The following is a 26,910-nucleotide window of genomic DNA, read 5'->3' on the forward strand; positions in this document are numbered from 1 at the left end:
CCTCCCCGCCCCCCTTCCTCTCCATTCGTTTCCCCCCCTCCCCGTTCCCTGCCTTCTTTACCCCCCACCCGTCCCTCCCCCCCCCAACCTCCGGAGCTGGGAAGAGAGTCAAGATGGCGGCGAAATCCGATGGCGGTGGCGTGGGGGTGGGCTTCGCCCAGCTGCACAACCTGGACGAGGCGGTGGGCAGCGGCGGCGAGGAGGACGGGGAGCCCGGGGGAGGCGGCTGCGGCGGCGGCGGCGGCGACGAGCCCGGCGAGAGCAGCTCGCTGCACATCTGCCACTGCTGCAACACCTCCTCGTGCTACTGGGGCTGCCGCTCCGCCTGCCTGCGCTCCCTCCTGGGCAAGAAGCCGCGCCGCAACGCCGCCGCCGCCGACGGGGGGGACCAGCCGCTGCAGCCGCCCGGGGCCGCCGGCGCCGACCGCCACCCCCCGACGCCCTCGGCCGTGCGGCCGCAGCCGCCGCAGGTGGAGCGGCCGTGGCTCGACTGCCTGTGGATCGTGCTGGCGCTGCTGGTCTTCTTCGGGGACGTGGGCACCGACCTGTGGCTGGCCCTCGACTACTACCGCAAGGGGGACTACGGCTACTTCGGGCTGACCCTCTTCTTCGTGCTGGTGCCGTCGCTGCTGGTGCAGAGCCTGAGCTTCCGCTGGTTCGTGCAGGACTACACGGGCGGCGGGCTGGGCGCCGTGGAGGGGCTCAGCAGCCGGGGTCCCCCCATGATGGGGGCCGGCTACGGCCACGGCGCGGCCCGCGGCGGCCCGGGCGCGGGGGGCTCGGCCACGCCGGGGGCGCAGCGCCTGTGCCGCCTCTCCGTGTGGATCTGGCAGTCGGTCATCCACCTGCTGCAGATGGGGCAGGTGTGGAGGTAAGAGCACTGCGGGGATGGGGGTGGGGGCTGGGCCGGCGGTCCTGCGGAGGGCCCCGCGGGCGAGGCCGGGACCCTGCGGGGCGCGTTCCGCCCTCGAGGTGCCTCGCAGGTGGGCCCCTCGGACGGGCCCGGCCCCGGGGTCTTGAAGGAGGGGTTGGACGCGCACTTCCCCCGGCGTCTCAAAAAGACCATCTTTTTTGATCTGGAACCTTGGCCACGCCTTTTGGCCCAGGGAGGCCCAAGTCCCGCTGTTTGTCTTCATCCTTGGTTCGCACTTACCGGAGACCCTGCCTCATCCTTCCCCTCCCCCCATCTCTGGAGACCTCCGTATCCCCGTTGCCCTGTCCCCGGTATCTTAAGGTAACCGGACGCTAGAGCTTTTTATCTGCACCCCAGCTCTTCTCCAGGGGCGGGGTGGTGGTGGTGGGGGAACCTTCCTTCTCCCAGCCGGTGTGCACTCGGTTTTGTCCCCCGGTGAGACATCTTCCCCTCTTCCCCCGTCTTCTCTCCGCAGTGGCCTGTGTGGGGCCCTGTGCAAACCCCCTCGCTGCCTCTCTATTTAGCACTCCTTTCTTCCACGCCCCCTCCCCTCCCCCCTTCCTGCAATCCCGTCCCCAGCAAACGATTCCAAACCGCTGCCCTCCTTGAAGGAAAAAATGACTTTTTTTTTTTTCTGGATTAGACGTGCCCTTTTCTTAGTGACAGGTAAAATTGTGTATGTGCGATGAGTGTAAGCGTTTGTTTTCAATTCTCACCTCCAGAAAATCAATTAGCCACCCAGACGCCTATTCTGATGGAACCTTGGTTTTGGTAGCCAGGCCAGGGTGTAGATGATTCACATCTACACCAGCCCCGAGCTTGGCCCTGCAGCACTTTCCCCTTTTGTAAATTTCCCGTGTGCCAGGTGAATCTCTCCAACACCATTTGCAGATGTTCTTTCTGCCAGCAGCCTTCAATGGCTAAACTAAGGAAATGATCCTATTAAAACCTTGGTAAATCTGTGCTCTCAAACTTAAATCAGCTTGAGTGTATTTTGGGAACAGTGAGTTGTAGGTAAGAGCATTTTCAAGAGAAAAAAATCGTGTTGAAGATGAATTACACAGAGCTCTTGAGGTGCATTGCTTCTGTGAGAAGACATTTTGCCTTGATTGTTCTGACTCCTCCACCTAGTAGGAGATTTTAGGTGCTCAGTATTTTAGTTAACTGAGATAAAGTTCGTGTCTTTTGAATGTTTGTGCCGATCTCTGTTCAGAATTTCAAATTAAAATGTTTCAGAAAGCATGGGATTGAGTTAATGAAATCTTGAAAGTGACTGTAAGAACTTTGTCCTACAAAATTTACATGCAAATTCTGAATAGGGAACATGTGAGTGGTTTTCTGGTCCACCTAGGGTTGCTTACTGGTGTTCCTGAATTGAACCAAGCAACATTTTTTTTTAAGCTGTATTTGTCTGTAGATAATTTGCTTTCTGCAGATAACTTTATAAGAAGAGGGGGGAATGAAATAGAAAAAAAGTAGTTGACTTTTAGCTATGTTGAGCATAGCTTGTGGTGAAGTAAAATTTTGAAATATATTTTGAATTTGAAATCTAAACTTAAAACACCCATAAACCCAATATTGAATCTAAGGTAGTGTGTTTGATATTGGGGATACCTATTTTGATTACTTGCAGCTTGATGAGGTATAAAGGAATACAGGGAGAGAGGGACAAAAACTGTGGAGAAGAGAAAGATTTTGAAATAGTAGCAAACTTTAACAGCATGTATTTAATAACAAGCCGAAGTCACTTATTTATCTCTCTCCGTGTCTTAGACTCCTAAGTGTGGGCAATCAAAACCTTGGTATCAGGTTAAAATTCCTGAGAGAATTGTTTCTAATGTAATCCATCCTAGGTATTTATTAGTAGTAAGCTTTTGAGACAATGAAATTGGAGTTCAGTTTCACAAAATTTTTAGGTAGGATAATTTTCCCTCAACCAACCTAAATCTTAATTGTATTTGGGTAGAGTGGAAGTCCAGATTTTGGAACAAACTGACAAGTACATTTTAAGTATAAATTTAGCTTTTATGGTTGTTTAAAAGAGGGCAGTGCATTATTTTCCCAGACTTTCATTGATATTTTAAGGTCTACAGACTATATATATATTTTTTTTTGTTTGTTTTTTAAGTATATTTTTATTGATTTCAGAGGGGAAGGGAGAGGGAGAGAGAGAAACATCAATGATGAGAGAGACTCATTGATCAGCTGCTTCCTGCACACCCCCCACTGGGGATCGATCCACAACCCGGGCATGTGCCCCCACTGGGAACAGTGACCTCCTGGTTCATAGGTCAACGCTCAACCACTGAGCCATGTCTGCTGGGCTACTTGGTTTGTTTTAAAAAATGCATGTGATTTTATTGTCTGAATTGTTTTAGTCTTTTTTTCAAGATTAGAATATAGGTCTAAATATTTCATTAAGTTTTAAAAGTATAGTGTACTAAAAGAGCTGCTAATTCAGTGAAGTTATTTATTCTAACATAGCAATACTTCAGAGGAAATACTTTCTGAGGAAGGATTTTATTTTTATTTTTTTTAGTAAGCTGGTTGTGCTTGAAAAACTCCAGGAGCAGAGTCTGCTCTTTAATACCTGCTAGGCATGTGGCTTGCCTAGAAATCACTCATGTGGAAAACTTTGGAGAAAGGATTTTATTCTTGTTTTAATCTCTTGGCAAATTACTTGTCAGTGTGTATAAACATACATCATCTCAGTTTTTACTGTAGATCTTTTGGGGTTACAGTTCTCATTCATATTTAGTTGAATTTTGCTATTTTATGTGGTCATCTGATATAAAGGTTAAGCTCTAGGAATTATATCATTGATTGGGGCCACATAAGAAAAGATGTTGGTGAAGTTGTACATTGTCAAAACTGATTCCATTAAACCATGCGTACTTATCTCTTCACATGCTTTTGTTTTTTAAATGTAAAATTATTTGACTGTTGCTTGGACAAAGCACAGTGCTTAAGAAAATTTAGTTTTCCTTTATAGTAAGGTGGTAAACTTCTATGCATGTTGACTTTCTTTTCAAGATGGAAAATCTGGACATCTCTTTCACCAAAAAACTTTGCAGAATGTGAGAAAGTATTTTTGGCTGGGCCAAAATTGGAGTATGGAAGGGTAGTCTGTAAGATGACTTGTCATGAACCTTCTTTGCATAGCACTACTGTGATTATTTAGTGCATCCTTTACCCTCACTAATTACCTAACATATAGCTTCCTTTGTAGCTGTATGTGCTCTATTTTTCAGGTGCTTTTCCCAGGGGTAACAGGTATATGAGTCACTCATACTGGGAATATGAGTAACACTGGGCCTCAATTCAGTACAATGTGTTATTAGAAAGTGAGATCATTTTCTTGGAGGGTTAGACTTTAGGGACATTTTGATTTAGTTTGCATATTGCATTGTTGTATATAAGTTTTTCCTTCAGCATATCAGCCTTTCTTTGCTTTTGTGCTACATTTCGAGGGTGCTTAAGTGTGTTGGCAGTTCTCTGTAGTCTAGAAGCAACAGTTTTTTGAAATTTCACCTAATGTCATGATGTCACAGCCAAATCATTAATCTCCCTTCATATTTCTTATGAGTGTGCTTTCACCCTTCTATTTTACAAAGTAAAAGAGGAATTTGCTTAAGATCTTAATGGTATTTGCGATTTTTAAAGTGAATAATAACAGCTTCCCTTTCTTTTGGGGGATGGATGGGGTAGAGGGTTGCCTTCAAGGAAGAAAAAAGAAAAAAGACTTTCAAATATTACAATGGCATCACATATCTGTGAACAGTAAAGCGTTGTTTTAGTATTTTTTGTTTGTTTGTTTTAAGACTTTGGTATAATACAGGGACATAGCTCTTTAGATCATCAGCAGTAAATGTTGCTGGGCTGGTGAAGAGGTAAATATACTTTTTAAATGTGTAGGGATACTTGGTATGCTATGGGGCTTTGTTCTTATTAAATATTTTAGAATAGTGGTTTTTAACTCTGGCTGAGAATAGATACTACTACAGCTTAAAAAAATACAGAAAGAAAGAAATGCTCTAGCATTGCTGGGCCTGCTGAAGAAGAATCCCAAGGTGGGACCTAAGCAATCTTATCTTTAGAAGCTCCACAGGTGGTCAGATGTGCAGCCAGGTTTGAGAAACACATTTAAAATTGGGTTTCAGGCTTGTTTCATTTGGAGATTATTATTGGATTTGTTCTTAATAAATATGAACAATAAATATGATGGAACAATTGGGAATGGAATGATTTGGTACTCTGAAGTTTGGTTCCTGGACATCACCATAACAAAATGACTTTACCTTGGAAACATGAGTGTCTAAAAGCACTTGGGGCTGTCTCCAGTGTGTGCACTTACGGTACTCAGTGTTTTTTTCCTTTGAGCCCAAGTATGCATCTTATCTTTTTAAAGGATTCCTAAATTCAAAGCAGTTTTCAATCAGCGTAGCCCACTTCTCTGCCTTTTATGTGATTCAAATAGTGCTTTTATGATTATGTTGAATGTAAAAGGTATATTTTAATTTTAAAATGATTCTCTTAAGTAGGCTTGAGGTAAACATAACTGGGATTATAAGAGGCAATGGACTAAGTGATCTGTAATATCCCTCTATCTCTAAGATCTTGTGATTTAAGAAGTTCATTCTTGTGGGGCCGGGGGACTAGTTATAATCACGTTAAAAGATTATATTCATGTATTTGTGTGTGTGTGTGTGTGTATGTATGTATGTTTAAAGGGGGCTTTATATGTCTGCCTGTTACTGGGCAGGAGTTTCAATATTGTAAAAATATAATTGTTTTTCAGTGTATCCATAAATTTAATGGAATTCTGGTTCAAAATTCAATGGAATTTTTTGAGGAGAACCTTGAGAAAAATTGATCTGAGAAAAGTAAATGTGTTTTGAGTAGTCAAAAAACCCTTGAAAAAAATGTTGAGATTTACCTTATTCGAAAGTGGATGTGCTTTAAAGTATTAATAATTTGGACAATGTGATGCTGGCAGAGGAATTAAACATATAGGTAGTGAAGCAGAAAAAGTGAAATTGACAGGTTCATGGGAATTTAGACAGTAAAAGTGGCACTTCTAATCAGTGAATGGGAACAAGATCATTTAACAAATGATATTGAGGCAATTGACTACTCAGTTAGGGGGGAAAAGTTGATCTCTACATAAACAAAAATTCTAAAAGGATGAAAGATGCAATAAAATATTAAACTGTAAAAACTCTAGAAGAAAGTGTAGGATAATAATTTTATATGATCTTGCAATGGGCAAGGCATTTTGATACCATCAAGGAAAAAAGGGACAAATTTAACAACATAAAGTCTCATCTAGTTATCCTCACTTGAAAAATTATAGAAAAACATGATTAGCTGTGAATTAAATTTAGACAAGGAGCCAGTACTTCCTAAAGGAGAGTGATTATGAAGAGAACAACTCTGAAGATTATTTTTGAGTGAACAGAAACAGTAAAAACTTGACATTTCTGGTGAATTTTTAAGGGAAGGTTATGAAAAAATGCCATACTTTGAGTAAAATTGCAACTAGTGACAAAAGATAATTATTTCCAGGATGACCTAGGAACAAAACCTCAAATTCTGTATTACAGAAGTCTAGCAGTCCAGAAATATAATAGGCACATACCAGAATTCACAAGCAGTTCATTTCTGTCTTTTACATCAGTTGTTTGATTTTTCAAACTTTATCCATAAGGTCAATTAGTTAGGCTTATGTAATGGATAATTTCTGGACTGTTGAAAAGATCCTGTGGAATGCAAAAAGAAATAAACCGTGTAGTAAATTTTGCTATTTTCACCATGAATTGGTTTGTTTTTATAGTATGCTCTCTGCAAATAATTTTGTGGCTAAAACTTTAGTTTACTTCCCAGGATATTCTGTTTACTTACGTTCTTTTATTCAGAAATTCTGGATTTCTTATTTAGCTCTGAATGAGTTAAGTTTTAAAAAAATTATGAAAATATATCCTCGTTTAAAAAGTTCAGTGAATTGTCTGTTGCCTGAAGACATTCCACTATTCACCACTATTAGAGATATTTTAACAAATTAAAAAGCACAGGACATTTCATGGTATCACAGGGCATCATTCTCCAGCCATACAAAATTATCAGCTTAAAAATTAGCCTGCTATAATTGGTCAAACATTTAATTAACTCACCCCTACTGCCTTGGCAGGGCCAAACCAAATGGTTTCGGCCTGTGGGCCGGACGTTCCCCACCCCTGAATAAAGGGAACATTGGAGTTGAGAAATCAGATTTATCATTCTACAAGTTACCAAAAACTCTGATAGTAGTTTCTTCATATTGGATTTAGCAAATAAGGTGTTAAATTGGTTGATCTTTAAGGTCCCTTCAATTTTGAAAAGTCTATTATGGTATTGGTATTATTAGTGCTCTGAAGTTTTGAAGAAGGAATTTCAGACTAGTTTGAACAATTAAAATATTAAACAATGTATAGGTTCCCCAGGAACTGTTTGAAGTCCTATCATATGTTATTTTGACTTATTGTTAAATAAGTTCTCATTATTTTTAGTCACTTTGCTACCTATAAAGGCAGACGTATCTCTCCTGTTAATGTTAAAATTTATTGTGGATTAGACTTCATGAGAAACTTGTTATGCTGGTTTATTAGCTAATTTTGTGAATTTGCAATTTTAGGTAAAATGAAAGTATTTTACATTGCTTATTTTTTATAGTTTTCTGTTTAAAAAATTTCTTTTTTTAGAAGAGCAAGCAAGAATTAATTGACTGCATAAAAACACATTTAGGACAGTGAAACAAGGAAGGGCACAACAGGAGAGCCCAGGCTGGGCTGCTTTGGCTCACTGGGAAGTCAGAGAAAAGGGGGCCTTGGAGACAGGTTCAGGGGGTAACCCCTGGATGAGCTGCCTCTACCCATTGCTCCCCTGGTTGCAAGTCTCGTGGGGTCCCTTGGAGTTTAAGAGATAGGTGCGTATGGGGTAAAGAGAGAGGAAAGGGTGGAGGGAATGGTCCGGGCGTGCTCCTTGGAGGGAAGTGAGTTTGTTGTAAATTTTTTACTGTTAGATTAAGCTAAAACAATGCATATATTCAAGTTATACATTTTGGAGGTTTGTATGAATTGTTTACCAAGATTTCTTTCTTTATTGGAGAAGAACCTCAAAATCACCTACTGCAATTTGTTTGATATGTATTTTCTAACTTTGAAAAGTTAGTGTTAGTGAGTTAAAAAAAAGATAGCTTCAATGTCAATTGTGATCTGTTTTAGAAAGAATTCTAAGTGAATTTTTTTTTCTCTTAGATTAAGGTATAGGTATGTTTTTGGTTCAAGTTGAATTTTTGGGAAAGATGGGATTTGCCTGGCGGATTCAGTGAATATAGTTAGAATGACATTAGTACATTTCTATATAAAATTCAACCTTAGATTTTTCTTTTCTGTATATTTAATGTGGGTAGGTCCGGTATATCATATTATATACCTTAAAACAAACCACAATTGTCCTAAGGTATTTTGCATATTGCTAACAAAAAGTTTCTTCTTGTACAGGTATACTAGTATATATCACTTTTATCCTGAAATATCAAACAAGTAGTTTTTAAAATTACTTATTTTGAGTGTAACATTTTTGCCTTTTTTTAATTTGAGGAAGCTATTTCTGATAAAATCTATTTTATCTTGGTCGTCAATTTGTAGAGCATGGATTGTATACTCATCGTTCATTTCTAGGAATAAATTTGAGTATTCAGTTCACAGAAAGGTAAACACAACAGTTTTCTTCACAGTACTTTTGGAAGGGAGGTAGAGTAATTATTGATAACCCTGGCGGGATGCTCATAGGTACGTGAAAGGGAAACTTTCTTTTTCACCATTATGCCCCCTTTTCATTCCATCTTAAATATACTGGAAACATGAAGAAAGATGACAAAGGTGAGGAGGACACCAAGTCCATGGCTTGGGAAGCCTGCCAATAAAAGAGCGCTGGCTGGGAATTAAGAACCCAGGCTCTTCCAGACAGCAGACACACTCCACCTTCCCTCTTCAGCCATGTTTCTTAGAGTGGTCAGAGAACCCTCTGTTTTGGAATAGGCCCAGAGCTTGTTAAAATGTGGATTTATGGGTCTACCGCAGGCTTTAGGAATCAGAGCCTTGGGGTTTGGGGCCAGGGAATGTGTATTTTTTGCTCAGTTTTTATTATTGAAACTTTATGTATATGTATATAGTATTGGTGTTTTTTTTTGTTTTTGTTTTTGTTTTTTTTTACAGAGAGGAAGAGAGATGGATAGAGAGTTAGAAACATTGATGAGAGAGAAACATCTATCAGCTGCCTCCTGCACACCCCCTACTGGGGATGTGCCCGCAACCAAGGTATATGCCCTTGACCAGATTGAACCTGGGACCCTTCAGTCCACAGGATGACACTGTATCCACTGAACCAAACGGGTTAGGGCTATTGAAACTTTTAAGCATACAGAAAGAGTAGTATTTTGAACACCTGGATTCAGTAATTAACATAGATAGGTTTATCTGTGTGTGTTTAACATGTATCACGCAGTTGTATCTCTCCATACTTCACTTCAAATAGTAAATAGAGTAATTCTACATAACTACAATATCATTACCCTATCTAAGAAAATTAACAATAATCTCATAATTATTCCATAATTCTATAAAATCATCTGGTAGCTGCTTCACATTCAAATTTGCCCAGTTGTCCTGAACAATGTCTTTTATAGTTTTTCCCACCTGCAAACAGAGAGCTAATCAAAATTCATGCATTGCCTTTATGTTTCTTTAACTCCAGAACAATCCTCATACATTTTTTTCCTTCATGACATGGACCTTTGCTGATTCTAGGCCAGCTTTTTTGTATCGCCTAATTGTTTCCTACATGTGTTGTCTATCTTCTGTATTATAGGTAAACTGTAAGTTGCATATAGGGCAGTGGTTCTCAACCTTGGCTGCACGTTAGGGGGTGGGGCCACAACATTAGTAACAAAGAAACAATTTCCGGAGGATGAGGCCCAGAAATCAGGATTTTAAAAAGATTCCCAGGTGATTCTAATGTGCAGCCAAGGTTGAGAACCACTGACCTAGGGTCTTGATTATATTCAGGCTACATTTTTTAGTCAAAAGTACTACTTATACTTCATATATACATTGTATCAGTAGGCACATAATACCTCATTTATCCTACTATTAGCAATGCTAAGTTTACCTCTTGATTAAGGTTCTGACTGCCAGATAAAGGTGCATTTTCCTGATTGCAATCAGTAAGTAACTCATGGGGTAATATTTTGACAAGGTGTCAGTCACTATGCTGTTTTCTAATAACCTTTTACCTAGTAGTTTTAGTGGCCATTGAGAATCCTTGCTTGAATCAGTTATGGAATTGTTGGTGGGAAATGAGATTATATTTTAAACAAGATCTCTAGTAATTCTTACCTTCTCTAAAGTTTGAGAGCCATTTGCTCTACTGGAATCAGGACCTGAGAGGAAAAAAATCTGTCCTGAAGAAGTTACTATATGAATCTAGCAGGGGTGGGCAAACTTTTTGACTCGAGGGCCACAATGGGTTCTTAAACTGGACCGGAGGGCCGGAACAAAAGCATGGATGGAGTGTTTGTGTGAACTAATATAAATTCAAAGTAAACATCATTACATAAAAGGGTACGGTCTTTTTTTTTTTTTAGTTTTATTCATTTCAAACGGGCCGTAGTTTGCCCACGGCTGATCTAGTCACTGGTGTATTTTCAATGGGTTGTCAGAGTTTAAGCTTCATGTTAGGTTTGGAGGAAAAGAATCAAAGTTTATGCCTCATGTGTTCCCTGTATTAATAGCAATAAATTGAGTAAGGGCTAATAGAAGTATTAGGGAGAGTGGAAGAGACATGTAGAAATTACTAAGGAGGAAGGGAAACTATAGTATGTTGAAAATTCTGTTTTTACAAATATTGTCTCATTTAAATTTGCATGTTTTTCAGGCCTATTTTACAGGTGATGGTATGAATTTAGAGAGGTTAAGTAATCTAAGTCACTGGTAACTGGTGGAGGAAGGCTTTGAAGCCAGATCTCACTGATGGCAAAATATGTGCAGTTTTTCTACATCAGACTTCTCTTACAATGATCACGAGGCTTTTCTCACTAATTACTTGGCTTTACTTTGGGACTTTGCTGCTCTGGCTTATTGAAAGTGGAGGAATGATATTCTTGACCACCGGGACTTCTCGAGGAGCAAGTTCTTTGAGACCTCCGATTTCTAGTCTAATGTATGAAACTCTGCAGAGACTAGGGTAGGCTTATGACTCTTTTAATTGATTATAACCACTAATGTGATTCAAATTATTTTCAGTACTTTACCCCAGTCTCTTTCCTAGGGTAGACACACTTTTTAATCCTGTGATTTCCACATTAGAAGGAATTTTTAGGGTTGACAATACCCTCTTGGCTACTCTTCATTCCTGTAGGTCTCACCTAAATGCTGTACCCATATGTAGGTTGGTTCTCTGTTGACCTGTTGGAAGCACCAACAACAGCAACAGCTCTTTCCTTAAGGGTTTAAAGCATTTGTTTTCAAACCTTGGCTGTGCATTGGAGTTACTTGGGGGAGTCAGATACATGGGTTCAGTCATAAGACATTATGGTCCAGTGTGTTTAGGATTGGCCTTAGGTCCTATATGTTTTATTAATCCTCACCCGAGGATATTTTTCCATTGATTTTTAGAGAGGGTGGAAGGGAGGGGGAGAGATGAGAGAAAATTGGTGTGAGGGAGACACATAGATTGGTTACCTCCCACACATGCTCCAACCCAGGGCCTAGGATTTTTTTTTTAATAATTTCTATTTCTTAAAGTATTACAAAGAGTATTACATATGTCTCCTTTTTTTCCCCCTCTTGACATTCCCCCGGCTCCTACCGCCCCCCCCCCCGTAATCCCCCCCCAAACACTCCCCAGGCTTCCCACTGTAGTTTGACAGTCTGTTCAATGTTGCTCTGCCTCTGCATCTACCCCTGTTCATCAGTCTATACTGGTCCCCATTATCTGTCCCAACCTCACTGGAGCAGTCCCAACCTCACCGGGGCCGTCTCAGCCTCACCGGGCCGTTTCAACCTCACCGGGGAAGGGCCTAGGATTGAGCCTGCAACCGAGATACATGTCATTGACCAAAATTGAACCTGTGACCCTTCATTTCGTGTTCAGACACTCTACCCACTGAGCCAAACTGGCTAGGGCAGAACCTATATATTTTAAAAGACTGTGTTTTCAGTAAGTTTCCCAAGCAGTATACAGACAGGGATGAGAACCATAGTTGCATAGGCTGATTTCTACCAGAATTTACAGTGTTAGCTCTCAAGGAGAAGGAGTTTATATTAGACTTACTTGGGAATATTTTTAAAACTTAAGGGCATGTCAGATTAAGAGGGGTGGAATGTATAAAAGAAGCTCTGACAATGATTTTATTGGAACACCAGTACAGTCTCTGATTGGACCTTACCCTTAGCTGGAATGGGTTGATGAAAGTGTATATTAATAAAATAGTAGCTATATTTGCTGTATACTATGGCATATGGGTTGTCATATACTATAGTTAAGATTTAGAATACTGTAAAGAAAAGACATTTAACATTAAACCTGTATGGTATATAACTGAATATTCCTTTGACTCAGAAGCTTCTTTGGAAGTTTAAAGAACTTCAAGGTCATTATTAACACAAATGATCACTGTTGGTATTTCAAAAGTGCCAGGTTAGAGGTATTTTACTATGTTGGGAAAATTGATATTCAATGAGAGTTAATTTCATGTCTCAAATTTTCAGAAATGTTATATTTGTTGAAATTGGTGCCAAGGATAGGATTTGTAAAAAGAAACTGGTGAATGACAGGGGAGAATTGACCTAATAGGTATTAAATGAATATCAGTAGAGACAGAAATGAAGGAAGCAGAGAAAAATGACTTACCTACATTTTGCTTGATAGATGCATAGTGTTGAATAGCTAGGGGAGTGGATTGGAAGGGGTCATATAGTGGTTTTTTTTACTACTTCATGCTGGTAAGGACACCTAAAATCTACACACACCAAAATAATATCCTTTTGAGCTCCATCTAGGAATGTACCGTGGCAGTGGTGAGAAAACCCAAGCTCTTGGGGGAAGCTCATCAGAAATCCTAGGAGAGGCAATGGCTGGCAGAGATGGGACACAGGATATATAAGCAAGCACAGTGTAGAGCAGGTTGGAGCCTCTGTGATTCTGGATCAAAATGAGCAAAACTCCAAAGCTGTCAGTTTGCTTGGTCATAAGAAATACAGTTTTGGAGATGTCAACTAAATAGTAGTTATAAATAGCCCTGTATATTTAGGATGCTTCCATTTTGCCTTCTGTAAAGCAGTTTTCATTAAAGCTGACTCTGAAGGAACAGATTATGCCTTGCAATAAAGAATTTATGTATTCAAAATTTAAGCAAAATGGTTTTGCTGAGACCTAGTGGGTAATGGTGGGCCTTTGGGTTGGAAGAGAAGAGAAACCACAGAAAGGATCTGTTACTCCATTTGCAGATTAAGCAAAAATTGTCAAAACAAAGCTGAAGTTAAAAGCAATTACACGTGTTTGTAGCATTTTTGGACTGTATTTGAGGTTTCCATTATTTGATAGTACCACATCAATTTTAGGTAGTTTTCAAGGTGTAGTAATCTAGGATTAAAGGAGATGGTATTTGTCAGGTACATTACAGGATTTTGAATGGGGTGTTATGAGATCAGAGTTTGTCATTTTGCCTATTTGCTTCCATTTGCAGTTCATCATTTCAGTTTGTGGTATGCTCATATCTACTGTAATGTGATATATGCATTCATGAAAAATCTCTCATTCTGCAAAATCACACTAAAAATAATAGGACTGTAGAAACATAGGATTAAGGTGAGACTACTTAAAGAAATGTAACCTTGTAACCAGAGCACTAACAAACACATGACAATCCAAATAAAAAAATGCTAGCACAGTAGATGGTGACATATGCACTCAGTATCATATCTAGGTGATTCTAGGCTTTATTTTATCCTGGAACATGCTTTTTCTTTGATATGTAGATTCTTGTAGGGATTAGCTTCTCCTGGAGGCCATTGTCATCAAAATTAAAGCTCTGATCCATGGTGTAGCTTCTTGTGTGCCCACAGCATCATCAGGTAATAAAACAACAGATATTGAAGCCACTAAGTCAGATGTCACTACTTATACCAAAGGGAGGCACTTTGGTAAGATTCTCACCGTTTTTCTTAAAGTCTTCATTATTTCTCATTATTTGTGAAAAATCTTGCCCTTGATAGCTTCAAACATTAACATGCTGGGAAGATTCACTCGTGAACCAACAGTCTTTCCTCATCACACTGTTGTCATTCGCATTTTGCCAGTCATGTGTGAAGGCATCCATGTTACAGAAGCATGCATTGTGGCATGACTGACATATTTTTGAATCTGTGATGGTGTCAAGATGCAGCTCTTGAAAATGTCAAGGTTCTATTGTTTGGAAAAGTTCTAGTTTTGGAGATACTGCAGTGTTTCAAGGTTAAGTGAAATGTATAGCTCTTCTTATGCTTTGTTGGCCCTTATATACAATAAAGAAGTGAAGAGGGGCTGTTTCAATCCACTTTTAAATTTCTGCTTTTTTTTTTTTAACATAGTCATTAGATGGAATGTGATAATGTCTCAATGCCATATCAGCACTTGAACTACATATATGGAGCAGGAATGGTTTTAAATTTTAGTTCATTTGAAAGGGGGTTATAGTGAGGCTTTAAATTAAAATTCATCTGAGCATACAGTAAACAGAAAAAAATGCAACAGTAGCCAGTTGTCAAGGATAAGACTGATGGGTAGAATAAGCAGACAGCTTACAGCAATATAAACAATCTGTTTTCAAAGTGTTTTTTTCTTTTTTAAGGATGCTTGGGAGAACTTCCAAATTAAGTAGAAGTTACTTAAATATGAAAGGCAGTGAATATACAACATGTTTGTTAGTGACTATTACAGTGTTTCCTCAACTAGAATAACACAAATTCCTTTGGCTTACCACAATAGAAATGTGTTGACTACTGTGGGTGTCCTAGCAGATGATGGCTTTGACATCCTTTAGGGACTCAACACCCTCAGCATTCAGCCAGTGAAAGGAAAGAAAATGTAGAAAAAGAATAATTGCTTCTTAAAATCTCTAACTTGAAGTGATACACATCACTTGTGCTGACATTCTGTGGTAGAGAAGTAACCCTGTGACTAGGTTAAAGGACCCTGGGAAATATAGTTCTGCTGAGGCAACAGTTTTTGTATAATTCTGTGCTTAGCCCAGGTACCCTTCAGATTAAAAGAGGTATACTGTGTGTGTGTGTGTGTGTGTGTACTATTGATTAAAGGGTAAAAGAGACAATTTCTTTTTAAAAACTTTGATTATGTTTTAATTTGTGAGCCATGTCAGGCCCCTCTCTCATTGGATCCTTTAAAGAAATACAAAAACTATTTTTAGCCTGAGGATCATACAGAAACAGGCCATCCTCTATTTTAATTGGTCAGATAAAACAAATATTTAAATTAGATTTAAAAATTATAACTAAATTTAATCATTTTAAGTGTGATCCATATTAAACTAAAATATAATGAAATAATACTAGAGTTTTAAATAAATTTTCTTCAGATGAAATTACACTAAGGTAAAATGGCTTTCATAGACGAAATAAAAGGCATTATGGCTCTTATGCTTGAGGCCTGTCAGTGTTTCAAGTTTTAAAAAATATTTCATTGGGTTTAGAACAGTTTGGGATATGTGACCACAGCTGATGTAACTTTAACAAACCATGTCCTGTACATGAGACCTTGTTCTGCACTAACAGTAACTACTATTCCCCAGTAACTACTTTTAGAAGTCACTCTTGGTTAATTGTATAGGCCACCAAACACATAACCTAAAATTTGTGCAAAATGTATACCTAAATTTGGAAATTTATATGACTAAAGCTTAATGAATTTTGTTTGGTTTGTTTAATAACCACATGACTTTAAATCATCTAAAAATTCCTTGAAAAGGTGTTAAAGCATCTAAATGTAATGTTAAATTGAAACCAAAATGTTTTCATCAAAACATGTCAGAATATCTTATATGTTCTTATAGAAATCCATACAATATTTAAAAAATAGAGACCTGCTACTCTAGTATTGAAGGTTTAACAGTTAATGGTTTTAAGATATTCTTTTAATTTCAAACATTATTTAAGTTACATTTTCTGATATTCTTAATTGGCCTTTTAAAATTAGGTTACTAAAACAATAAATATATATGTATGTTTATTTAGAGCAGTGATTCTCAACCTTGGCTGCACATTAGAATCACCTGGGAATCTTTTTAAAATCCTGATTTCTGGGCCTCATCCTCCGGAAATTCTGTTTATTTGTTACTAATGTTGTGGCTCTGCCCCATAACAAAGAAACAAAATTTCCGGAGGATGAGGCCCAGAAATCAGGATTTTGAAAAGATTCCCAGGTGATTCTAATGTGCAGCCAAGGTTGAGAATCACTGATTTAGAGGCTATTATTTAATAATAATTAAGTTCCTCTACATAATCTTACCACTAGTTGAAACTGTACTAGGAGTCTAGATAAGGATCCTTGATTTTTTTCTTGCAAACTAAAATCTATGACCTGTATGGCTAATAAGTAATTAATATTTTCTTAAACTATTGTACTTGAGAGATAAAACTGAAAATTATAGTAGAATAAAAGTTATACCCTTAAACCTTAACAGAAACCATATGATGCTATAGGTAAAATACATACTACTTGAGATTTTTTTGTCTATATGATTTTATTAATTTTAATACTTTTAATATATTTACTTAAATTATCTGGTGCTTGCTCAGTTTTTCCCTCCCATTATTCCATCTGTTGTCACTAGAGTATATTGACCAGACTACAAACAGACCTGACTCCCAGTATTGTGTAAAGTCACTGAGTGACTCTGTCTGAACCTGACCAAAATAAGTACTGTTACACCCATGGATTCCAGAACATAATGCTGCTGTAGATGTTACAATGCTTATACTGTGTTTAAAACCTCATTATTGGGCGGTGGGCACATGGTGCAATGTACAGAACTTGTGATATGGAAACCCACACCTGAAACCTTTATGTTCATGTTGACCAATGTCACCCCAATCAATTTAATGAATAAATATTTTTTAAAAACCCTCATTTTAAAAAAAATTTCATTTATTGATTGTAGAAAGAGAGAAAGGAGAGAAAGAGGGAGAGAGAGAGAGAGAGAGAGAGAGAGAGAGAGAGAGAGAGAAACATTGATTTGTTGTTCCATCCATGCATTCATTGGTTGCCTTTTTTATGTGCCCTCACTGGAGATCAAACCTGCAACCTTGGCATATCAGGACAGTGCTCTAAGCAACTGAGCTACCCTGCCAGGACCATAAACCTTTTCAATTTTCAATTCTTAAAATTCACTTGGGTGGACTCTCCAAAAATCTTATTTAGTGGCATTATAGTAATATTAATAACACAGACCCTAGGATATTTTCTTAAGACCAAGTAAAAAATGAATTATTTAACTTCAAATAATAGTTACTCTTGATTGACATGGATATAAACTCAAATAACAATTTTTAAATCCAAAAAATAACACCTCACACCTATTAGGATAGCATCTATAAAAAAGATTAGAAAATAACAAGTATTGATGAGAATATGGAGAAATTGGGACTTTGTACACTGTTGTTGGGGATAAATAGTGTAGCCATTATGGAAAACTGTATGGTGGTTCTTCAAAAAATTAAATATGGAATTACATGTGATCCAGCAATTCAGTATATATACCCAGAAGAAACCATGTTCTTGAAGAGATATTTATACACCTGTATTCATAACAGGATTATTCATAATAGCCAAAAGGTGGAAGTAGTCCCAGTGTCCAAGACAGAAAGTATAATGGATAAACAAAATGAAGCACATACAAATAATAGAACAGTATTCAGCCTTAAAAAGGAAGACAATTCTGACACATGCTACAACATGGATGCACCTTGAGGACATGCTAAGTAACATAAGCCAATAGCAAAAAGACAAATACTGGGTGATTCCACTTTTATGAGGTACCTAGAGTAGAGTAGTCAGATTAATAGGGACAGAAACTAGAATGGTGGTTGCCGCGGTGGGGGAAGGGAGGAATGGAAAGTTTGCGATGATGAAATGAGTTCTGTGGGTGGATGCTGGTGGTAGTTGCACAACAATGTGAGTGTACTTCATGCCACTGAACTATACCCTTAAAAATGGTTAAGACAGTAATTTCATGTTATATGTATTTTACCACAACTAAATGAACAAACCCATCAGATAATTTCATTTCTTTCTAGCCCTACTCACAACTTAAATGAACAAACAAAATCTATCTCTCATCTTCGATCAGGACTGTAAAGGGGAGTCTGAACATGGAACTTGAATTGGGCTTTAATGACGGGTAGGAATTCAACACCAGAGTTTTGAGAGGGGAGAGATGAGGCTCTATGATGCAAATATCTCTCTCTCTCTCTCTCTCTCTCTCTCTCTCTCTCTCTCTCTATATATATATATATATATATATATAAAGCCCATTGGCCCGAACGCCCTAACGACCAAAGAAGGGTGTGCAGGTGGGCGGGGCTGCGAGCATAGCAAGGCTGCGTGGGTAGGCGGGGCCACGATTTCATGTGCTGGGCTTCTAGTATAAGTATAAATACACACACAACACTCACTACCCACCCTCAAGCCTTCAAGGAAGTATTTTATTGTAATGTTACTTTGGAAACAGCTTCTCTATGATGCAAATATAAGTATCTCACACACACACGTACACAAATAAGTATTTCATTGTAATACTACCTTGAAAACAGCTGCAGCCAACTTGGGTGGCTTGCTTTGACAGTTCTCCAAGGTCTGGTTGGCTCAGGTGGTGGTTTCAATCTCTTGCCTTTGAAATGTTACAAGAAATAAAAATAATGTAGAGGCTTATTTTAATCTGTTTTTTGTGTAGATAAAGTCTAGGTATCTAGTGGGAATTCGTACATTAATAATCAGTTATTTGCTTTTTATAAAGAAAGCATCTGTCAACTTGTAGTCCAGCTGTCAACCTTCAATGGCTCTTTTCTAGCTAGATGCCTGCTCTTTGGGCAACTGAACTCCTGTAAGCTCAGACAGAACCATTACACAGGAAGAGCTCAGTTGATACTTGAGCAACTGTCTTTAAGAGCTTTGGCTCAGTTGTATTTACAGTCAAAGTTACAGTAAAACTAGAAGTTTTCTGTTTGATCCAAGCTCCTTTCCCATTTTTTTTTTTAACCTCTCAGATGTTTGTGCTTAATTTTTTTCTTTTATGATTTTTCCATGGTTGGGATATGTTGTATCCTTTTTGTTTTCAACTTAAATGTGTCTATACAAAAGTTCTTTTTTGAAAGACAGAAAGTATAATGAAGGTTCCCAGGGACTGGGGAAGTAGGAGGAGGAGTTGGTGTTTAATGGGTACAGAGTGTCAGTTTTATAAGATGAAAAGAGTTCTGGGGATGTATGCTGGTGATGGTTCAACAACAATGTGGATGTATTTAATACCACTGAACTGTTCACTCAGAAATGGTTAAGATGGTAAATTTTATGTAAAATATATTTACCACAATAAAAGATAAAATTTTAATAAACATTCAAGCAAAGCAAAAAAAAAAAGTTCTTTTTTGGTTGAGAATCAAGTTGTACTCTTTTATAACTGCCTGATGACTACCTGAAGTCAAAGAAGTAAGACTTTTAATGAGGTAATCTACTTTTAATACATTTATTTTCTTGGGCCACTTGTAATTTTCAAAGTTTCAAAATATTAATTCTTGAGGTTGCTATAGGTTGACCCCAGATCTGATAAACTTTAAAAAGATTGTACTAGAGCAGACTAATTCCTTGCTGTGCATGTGAAATTACTGATTTGACTGGAATACATATTTATGGTCTGTTAGTAATTTTGCCCTTAATAGTATTCTTTAGGATAACCTCTTCTCCCTCCATAGGACAGTTTCCTACTATTTCTGCCTGTTGATTGGAAAACCTGACTCCTACCCAGTCTCTATGGCTCAGTACCCCGCTCCCTGTGCTGTAATGATTTCTTATCTCTGTTATAAAACCAAGTACATGGGATTGGTTCCATGTGGTTTGCAGTTAAGAAGGACCTCCAATTTTATGCCAGTTTCTATGTCAGAGAGGCCTTAGTTTGGCTGGTGGAGGGGCTTACCTTGGTGTGTACATTAGCCCATTGTAGTCTCCTCCTGAGACTGCTGCAAAATATCACTCACTGAGTGGCTTAAAACAACAGAAATTTATTCTCTCACAGTTTGGGAGACCAGAAGTCTGAAACCACATTGTCAGGAAGACCATGATCCCTCTAAAACTCTGGGTAGAATCCTTCCTGGCCCCTTCTTAGTTTCTGCTTGCATTGTCAAATGGCATTCTTCCCTTTGTATTTGTGTCCAAATTTTTCTTTTCTTATAAAACACCAGTCATATTGGATTAAGGCTCAGCCTACTCTTGTATGACTCCATCTTAATTTATTATTACACTAGAACAGTGGTCGGCAAACTCATTAGTCAACAGAGCCAAATATCAACAGTACAACGATTGAAATTTCTTTTGAGAGCCAAATTTTTTAAACTTAAACTATATAGGTAGGTACATTGTTATTAACTTAATTAGGGTACTCCTAAGGCTTAGGAAGAGCCACACTCAAGGGGCCAAAGAGCTGCAGCCCTGCCCACCTGCGCCGGTCTTTGGTCGTTACGGCGTTAGGGCCACAGGCCTTTTATAATATAGAAGAAGATTTGCAACTACCCTGTTTCCAATAAGGTCACATTCTGAGACACTGGGGGTTAGGACTTTCACATATCTTTTTGGAAGACACAGTTCAACCTATAACACTTGTGATTTTTCTTTAGCATAGCAGGTTTTAAAATTCTCTTTTTATAGTTGGCTTAGTGTCAGTCTGACAAAAAAATGAAGGCGGTTTGGGTATGGATAAATCTTCAAATAGGGAAATTAGGTGTTTATGAAAGTAGCTGTAATGAAGGTTACAAACAGCTAAATCTCTGGTTTTGCTGTAGGTTAAACAGAGTCTTTGTAGCTGGACTATAATGTATAACGTAGCCTGTTTCACCTAACTTCATATTGTAACAAGTGGAAATACAGTGGGCTTCCTTATCCATCACTTTAGCCCTGCAGATAATGAATTTTTCTCAGTTTTCATAATGTCATAGGCTTAGGCTTTGTAACTAATTGCTGAGTTCTCAGAGTCTTAGTTTGTCCATTGGTAGAATGAGAATTCTACCTACCTGGTAGGGTTGTTCAAGGTTTGGATGAGATGATGTTGGCCTAGCGTCTGGCACACATGGTGTGTTTTACTCTGTGGGAGTTGCCCTCTCCTCCTCTCCATCTTCTCTTAGCCTTGGCCATGCTCAAAGTGGCTGTCAGCGGAGCAGCTGGAGACCGTCGCGCTGCCAGCAGTAACATCTTGCTGCCAGTGGTGCCAGACTGTGCCCAGAGTTGAACTGCCTAAAAATAGCAACCAGGAAGATGGCCAGAGGAGGTCTCTTGCTCTGATCTGGAGGCTTTGGGTGTGTGTGTGTGTGTGTGTGTGTGTGTGTGGGTTGGGGGGTTCTTTGAGAAAGGTATTCATGCTTTATTAAGATGCACTAATTGCCTGTGGGTCTCAGTCCCACCTGGTGAGGTGCTGTGGGTGCCGTTACACCCTGTGTGCCTGGGAGTGGACCTCATCTGCTTTCTACCCAGGTTTTAAATAGCCTTTGGAATTTGCACTCAACCCCAGGTGAAAGCTTAAGATTTTCTCTGAGCATGCATCTCGTCTTGGGCATGCTTGTTGCTTTCTAAATTCCCCATACACATGGGTACTTTTGACTGCCCTAATTTCACAAAGAAACTCTTCTTGACATTTCCTCCTAGATCTCAAGTGGTATAGTGGATGTCTCAACTGCGATCTTCTACCCCCAGTGTCTACAAATTGTTCCTCTACTTTAAAATGTTTACAAGCAATGCCAGTTACTTCTCCAGCATGGGAGGGTTTGAGTGAGGCAAAACAGACGGCACCTGTGTCGTCCTTCACGTGGCTCCCAGACAGGTTAGAACAGAGTTACATAATATTTTGCAAATCAGGTTGACTGTTTTTTCTGGAACCAAGGAGCAAGGCCTCATTCTGGGAACATAGTCTGCTGCTGCACCAGAGATGGGGTTGGGCAAGGACAGTTAAAAATGCCACAAAACTTGCCTACCATTTTAAGTTAATGCTCCCTTGATTCCGTGTAGAGTTGATTGCTTTGACAAACTTGGGTCTGGCAGTTGGTGCTCTTCTTTGATGTCATGGTATGGTGGGGGGAGCTTGGAGCTGCTTATTCCAACATTCTGACATTATCTTATCAAACTTTGTTCTCTTATGGTAGTCAACTTTAACACCCATGGAAGTCATTTCATTCTACCACCTCTACAAATGCTGCAGATAGGAGATGCCTCAATTCTTTGCAGGCCCCCTTTCTATATCTCCCTGGAAATCATCATAGTTCCTGTTAAGCTATTTCAATATTGTAGTTGACTGAGTAGTTGTGTTAATATTTGTTCCTATTAAATATTAGACTAAATAAATATTAAATACTAAATATAAGATTTAAAGACAGTTTGGTGCCTTGTGATCTTTATATTTTAAGGCCATATTTTTTGGAGTTCTCCTCCTGTACAAATGCAATTCTGAAATAACCCAAGGCAGTGCTAAATATGATTTGATTTATATACAATTTTATAGTTATGCATTTACTGGAAAAACTAAAGTACAGCTAAAATGGTCTTGTATCTATTGGTGGATGGTATGCATTTATAACCGGTTCACGAATATCCAGTCAGCATCACTTAGTAGAACATTGGACAGCGATCACTGCATGTGGCTTTTTAAGACTTTATTGCCCTCTTATGTAGCACGAGATAGCATAACAGTGTATTCAGAAGACAAATTCTAGCATTATATATGAACTAGAAGTGACCATTTGGATAAGACTTTGAGATCCTTAAATGCAAGAATGTATATCTTTCTGGTGTTCTTTGCCTGCTTTTGTTCTTGATCAATCATTTTGACACTTCATTGGGAGTCACTGTTAATTTTTCAGGAGTAAGACCTAGGAGTTAACATGTTGCATTTATTTTTAAGACTGAGTTGGGGAAAAAATAGAAAACAGTTGGTAATAAATTATGGTTTGTACTAAGTGAACCTGAGGCTGCTGTGACCCTAGACCAGCCGTGGGCAAACTACGGCCCTCGGGCCGGATCCGCCCGTTTGAAATGAATAAAACTAAAAAAAAAAAAAAAAAAAAGACTGTACCCTTTTATGTAATGATGTTTACTTTGAATTTATATTAGTTCACACAAACACTCCATCCATGCTTTTGTTCCGGCCCTCCGGTCCAGTTTAAGAACCCATTGTGGCCCTCGAGTCAAAAAGTTTGCCCACCCCTGCCCTAGACTGCATGCCATCTTACCACCTTTTCCTTATTGCCCCTCACCTTGTTTGTCTAGGCATCAATTTGAAACACAATTTGGTTAAAATTCTTCATAAAAGCGTAAGAGTTAGTTGATCTTTACTCCTCTGCTTAAAATAGTTATTGCCAAGGGAAAGCTTGGATAACATGTTGCTTCAGGGGATTTTCTTGGATTGAAGGTATATCTTAACTCCATTAGTATATCTAGTTCTTTGGTATACTCACACATGCACACAATATCATTTCTGAACTCCTCATTGTGGAGGTGAGGTTACCTTTGTTTTGCAAATTAGTAAACAAAACTTCAGTGTCATTGTTTCTTGAGTGAGGGTGGTCTAGTAGCCAACATAGATGGCTTCTTTAAAAAATATATATATATTTTTTAAATTATTGATTTCAGGGAGGAAGGGAAGGGAAGAGAGAGATAGGAAAATCAATGATGAGAGAGAATCAACGGTCGGCTGCCTCCTCATGCCCCACACTGGGGATTGAGCCCGCAACCCGGGCATATGCCGTGCAACCTCCTGGTTCATAGGTCGACACTCAACCACTGAGCCACACTGACCCGGCTTTCTTTTTTAAATTTATCTTTTTTATTGAAAGTATTACGGATGTTCCTGTTCCCCCGCCCCCCATTGGCCATCTCCCCTCACCTTACTCCTCCCTCCCCATCCCCACCACACTATTGTCCATGTCCATGGGTTATGCATATATCCTTTGAGACAGCATGCAGGGACCTAGAGAGTATTATGCTAATGGAAATAAGCCAGTCAGAGAAGACAAGTATCACATGATCTCACTTATATGTAGAATCTAATGAATAACATAAACTGATGAACAAAATAGATCCAGAGACATGGAAGCATGAAACAGACTGATGAATCTCAGAGGGAAGCGGGCAAGGGGACAGGTAGGAAGAGATTAACCAAAGAATTTATATGCAAATATGCATAATCCAAGGCTAGTTTCCTTATAATATTTCATATCTCAGAAATGGATTTTGAGAAACAGTTTATTACGTGGTTAGAAGAGAAGAACAGTGGGTGTAGTTAGAAATTAGTGGATAGAAAAGGGGGTTTCTAAGAATGAAAGACCTTCACTGTTATGGTGTGTGTGTGTGTGTGTGTGTGTGTGTGTGTGTGTGTTTATTTATTTATTTTTAGGCCATATTCCTAATGTTTTAATGTTTGGTTCTTTTGAAAGGAACCTGTTAAAACAGCAACTTAAAACAAGAACCACCTGAATTTTCACTTCATTTGATTTCATTTTCTTTTTTCCTTTCAGACCTTTCATTTTCCCCAGAGGAATCTATAGGGGAGAAAACTTAGAATAACATAAATGTAGGGGCAGCACAACCAAGGGGAAAAGGCTAACGATAGCACTGAGTAAGTGCTGGGAAAAGAGCCTGAACACCAGTGGGGGAGAGAAGAGAAAAGTAGCAAATGCCTAGAGTAATTGACCTCATTCTAGCATGGCTGCTATGACACACAATTGCAGAGTTTGATATTGTAAAAGATCAGAGAACTGTTGGCTCTGCTTGAGGCACTTTCAAACCTCACTACTGTACCTGAATTGAAGCAGAAGCCTGTGGGACCATTGGCTTTCTGGCTGTGAATAGGCCGACTCACTGGGGAAGCAAGCAGGAAGTAGTGCTGGCCTGTTCTCATTCATTCTTCCCCATTGTAGACAGGGGAGATTGTAAGGGTGAAACTAAGATGAGAGTGACTCCTCCAAAAATTTATTTTTACCTTACCAGTCAGAATCATATGTCTCTAACTTGCTGAGGTAACTGGGTTGTTGACTAGCTGTCTTTTTTATGGCTGTTTATCCTGTTGTTTTGCGTGTATTTTTCAATAAGGGCTGGGCCAGGCACAGCAGAGATTTAGAGTGAAGTACAATTTAAACTCTTCATTTAATTCTGTGACTGTAGATATCTTGGACAGGTCAGTGAACTATGCCTCAGTTCCTGAACTGTCAAGTGAGGTAACAATAGTATACCTAACTCAGGGAGAATAAATGAGTTTATGAATCTAACATCCTGAGACAGTGTCTAGCACAAAATAAGGGTTATATTAAGTGTTGTTGTCAGAAACTGAAAAAGATGAGTAAGAGACTATACAAACAAAATGGATATGTATCCCATCCCACCTGAATTAGTGGTTCTACTAAAATCAGTATGTATTTTGTTACTAATTATTCATTTTTAAAATTTTTGCCCTTTGATTTTATTATGGGGCTTAATTTTATCATGGATGTCTATCTCCAGGAGATACAGAACATACTTAATTATGTGAACAAGGAAAGACATGGTACATGCAGATTTTTTTAATACTAAGTCAGAACCTGAAAAATGACAATGGCAACAAAAGAGACAAAGTCTCTGATATACCAAGTCACATTTTTCCTGCAACTGTAATTATTTCTTAGAATTAAGTGCATATAGAAATAGAGTGGGCAATAAATGCTACATGTGTAATGCTTATACTTTATACAAAACAGTATTTTACAAACCATCTCATGCTTGAAAGACTGATAATTATTAGGACTGAATAGGTTTAATATCTTCTAACAATTTTTTTTATTAAATTTTTTGACTTTTTGATAATTTTAAATGGCTTTATTTTATTAGAAAGTAATTTTAGGTTATGATCACTGTTTTTGCTATCTTCTATAATAATAAAAGCATAATATGCTAATTATACTGGACGTCCTTCCGCACCACCTTCCGGACGAAGCTAGGGCTGCGAGGGTAGCCTGGGTCCCAGGTGCCAGAGGGAAGCCAGTTCCAGCAGCTGAGGGAAGAAAGGCCTACTCTTGCACAAATTTCGTGTACCGGGCCTCTAGTAGTAGTATATTAGTAAAGGGTTCTATTTTCCCTGTTTTCATGTACAGGGGAAACAAGTTGGATATAATAAACCATTTATCCTTAAGAAAAGCTGTTTTCTTTTTCCTAAAGTGATCTTTTTGGAGGCCTGTGTCCAAAAAGATTGGCTATAATGAGAATAAGTGATGAATGCATAAAAGTGTCTGTGAGGTCTTAAACGCCTATACGATGTAGTTCTGCTAGGACTCAGCCATTGCATGTGACATTGCTGTTAATGGATAATGGTTTAAAGAGCTACTGAAAACATTGTGGCTCATTACCGAGTTCTTTTTCTGGCTCTCAAGTGTCAGCCAGACAGACCAATTTAATTAAAACTCTGGAGGTTAAATGGCTCACTGGGTTAACCAATAGGCCTTTTGTAATAATGTCTTAAAATTTTTAGAAAATTAAAAGGCACAGATTTATATAAGCCAAAACAAACCAAAAAAAGTGGTTTCTCTTTTGTAATTTATAGAGGAGAAAGTGTATTCTATAATGTTTTAAGTTCCGATTTAGCTGCCTTTCTGTGAAATTTGAAATGAAACTATTTAATACCTTAT

General features: G+C 38.7%; 1 protein-coding gene across 1 annotated transcript in view; it reads left to right on the top strand.

Annotated features, from left to right (window-relative positions):
- XKR6 (XK related 6) overlaps positions 1-26,910 on the top strand; it is a 231,023-nt gene continuing 204,113 nt past the window's right edge. Inside the window, exon 1 of the mRNA XM_070415497.1 lies at positions 1-871. Coding sequence (XP_070271598.1) covers positions 114-871 — 758 coding nt within the window. The 5' untranslated portion in view covers positions 1-113. The remainder of the gene's footprint in view (positions 872-26,910) is intronic.

Source organism: Myotis yumanensis, unplaced genomic scaffold, assembly GCF_028538775.1.
Source record: "Myotis yumanensis isolate MYYU_CA2020_CCGP unplaced genomic scaffold, mMyoYum1.0.hap1 SCAF_5, whole genome shotgun sequence".
Classification (NCBI taxonomy): domain Eukaryota; kingdom Metazoa; phylum Chordata; class Mammalia; order Chiroptera; family Vespertilionidae; genus Myotis; species Myotis yumanensis.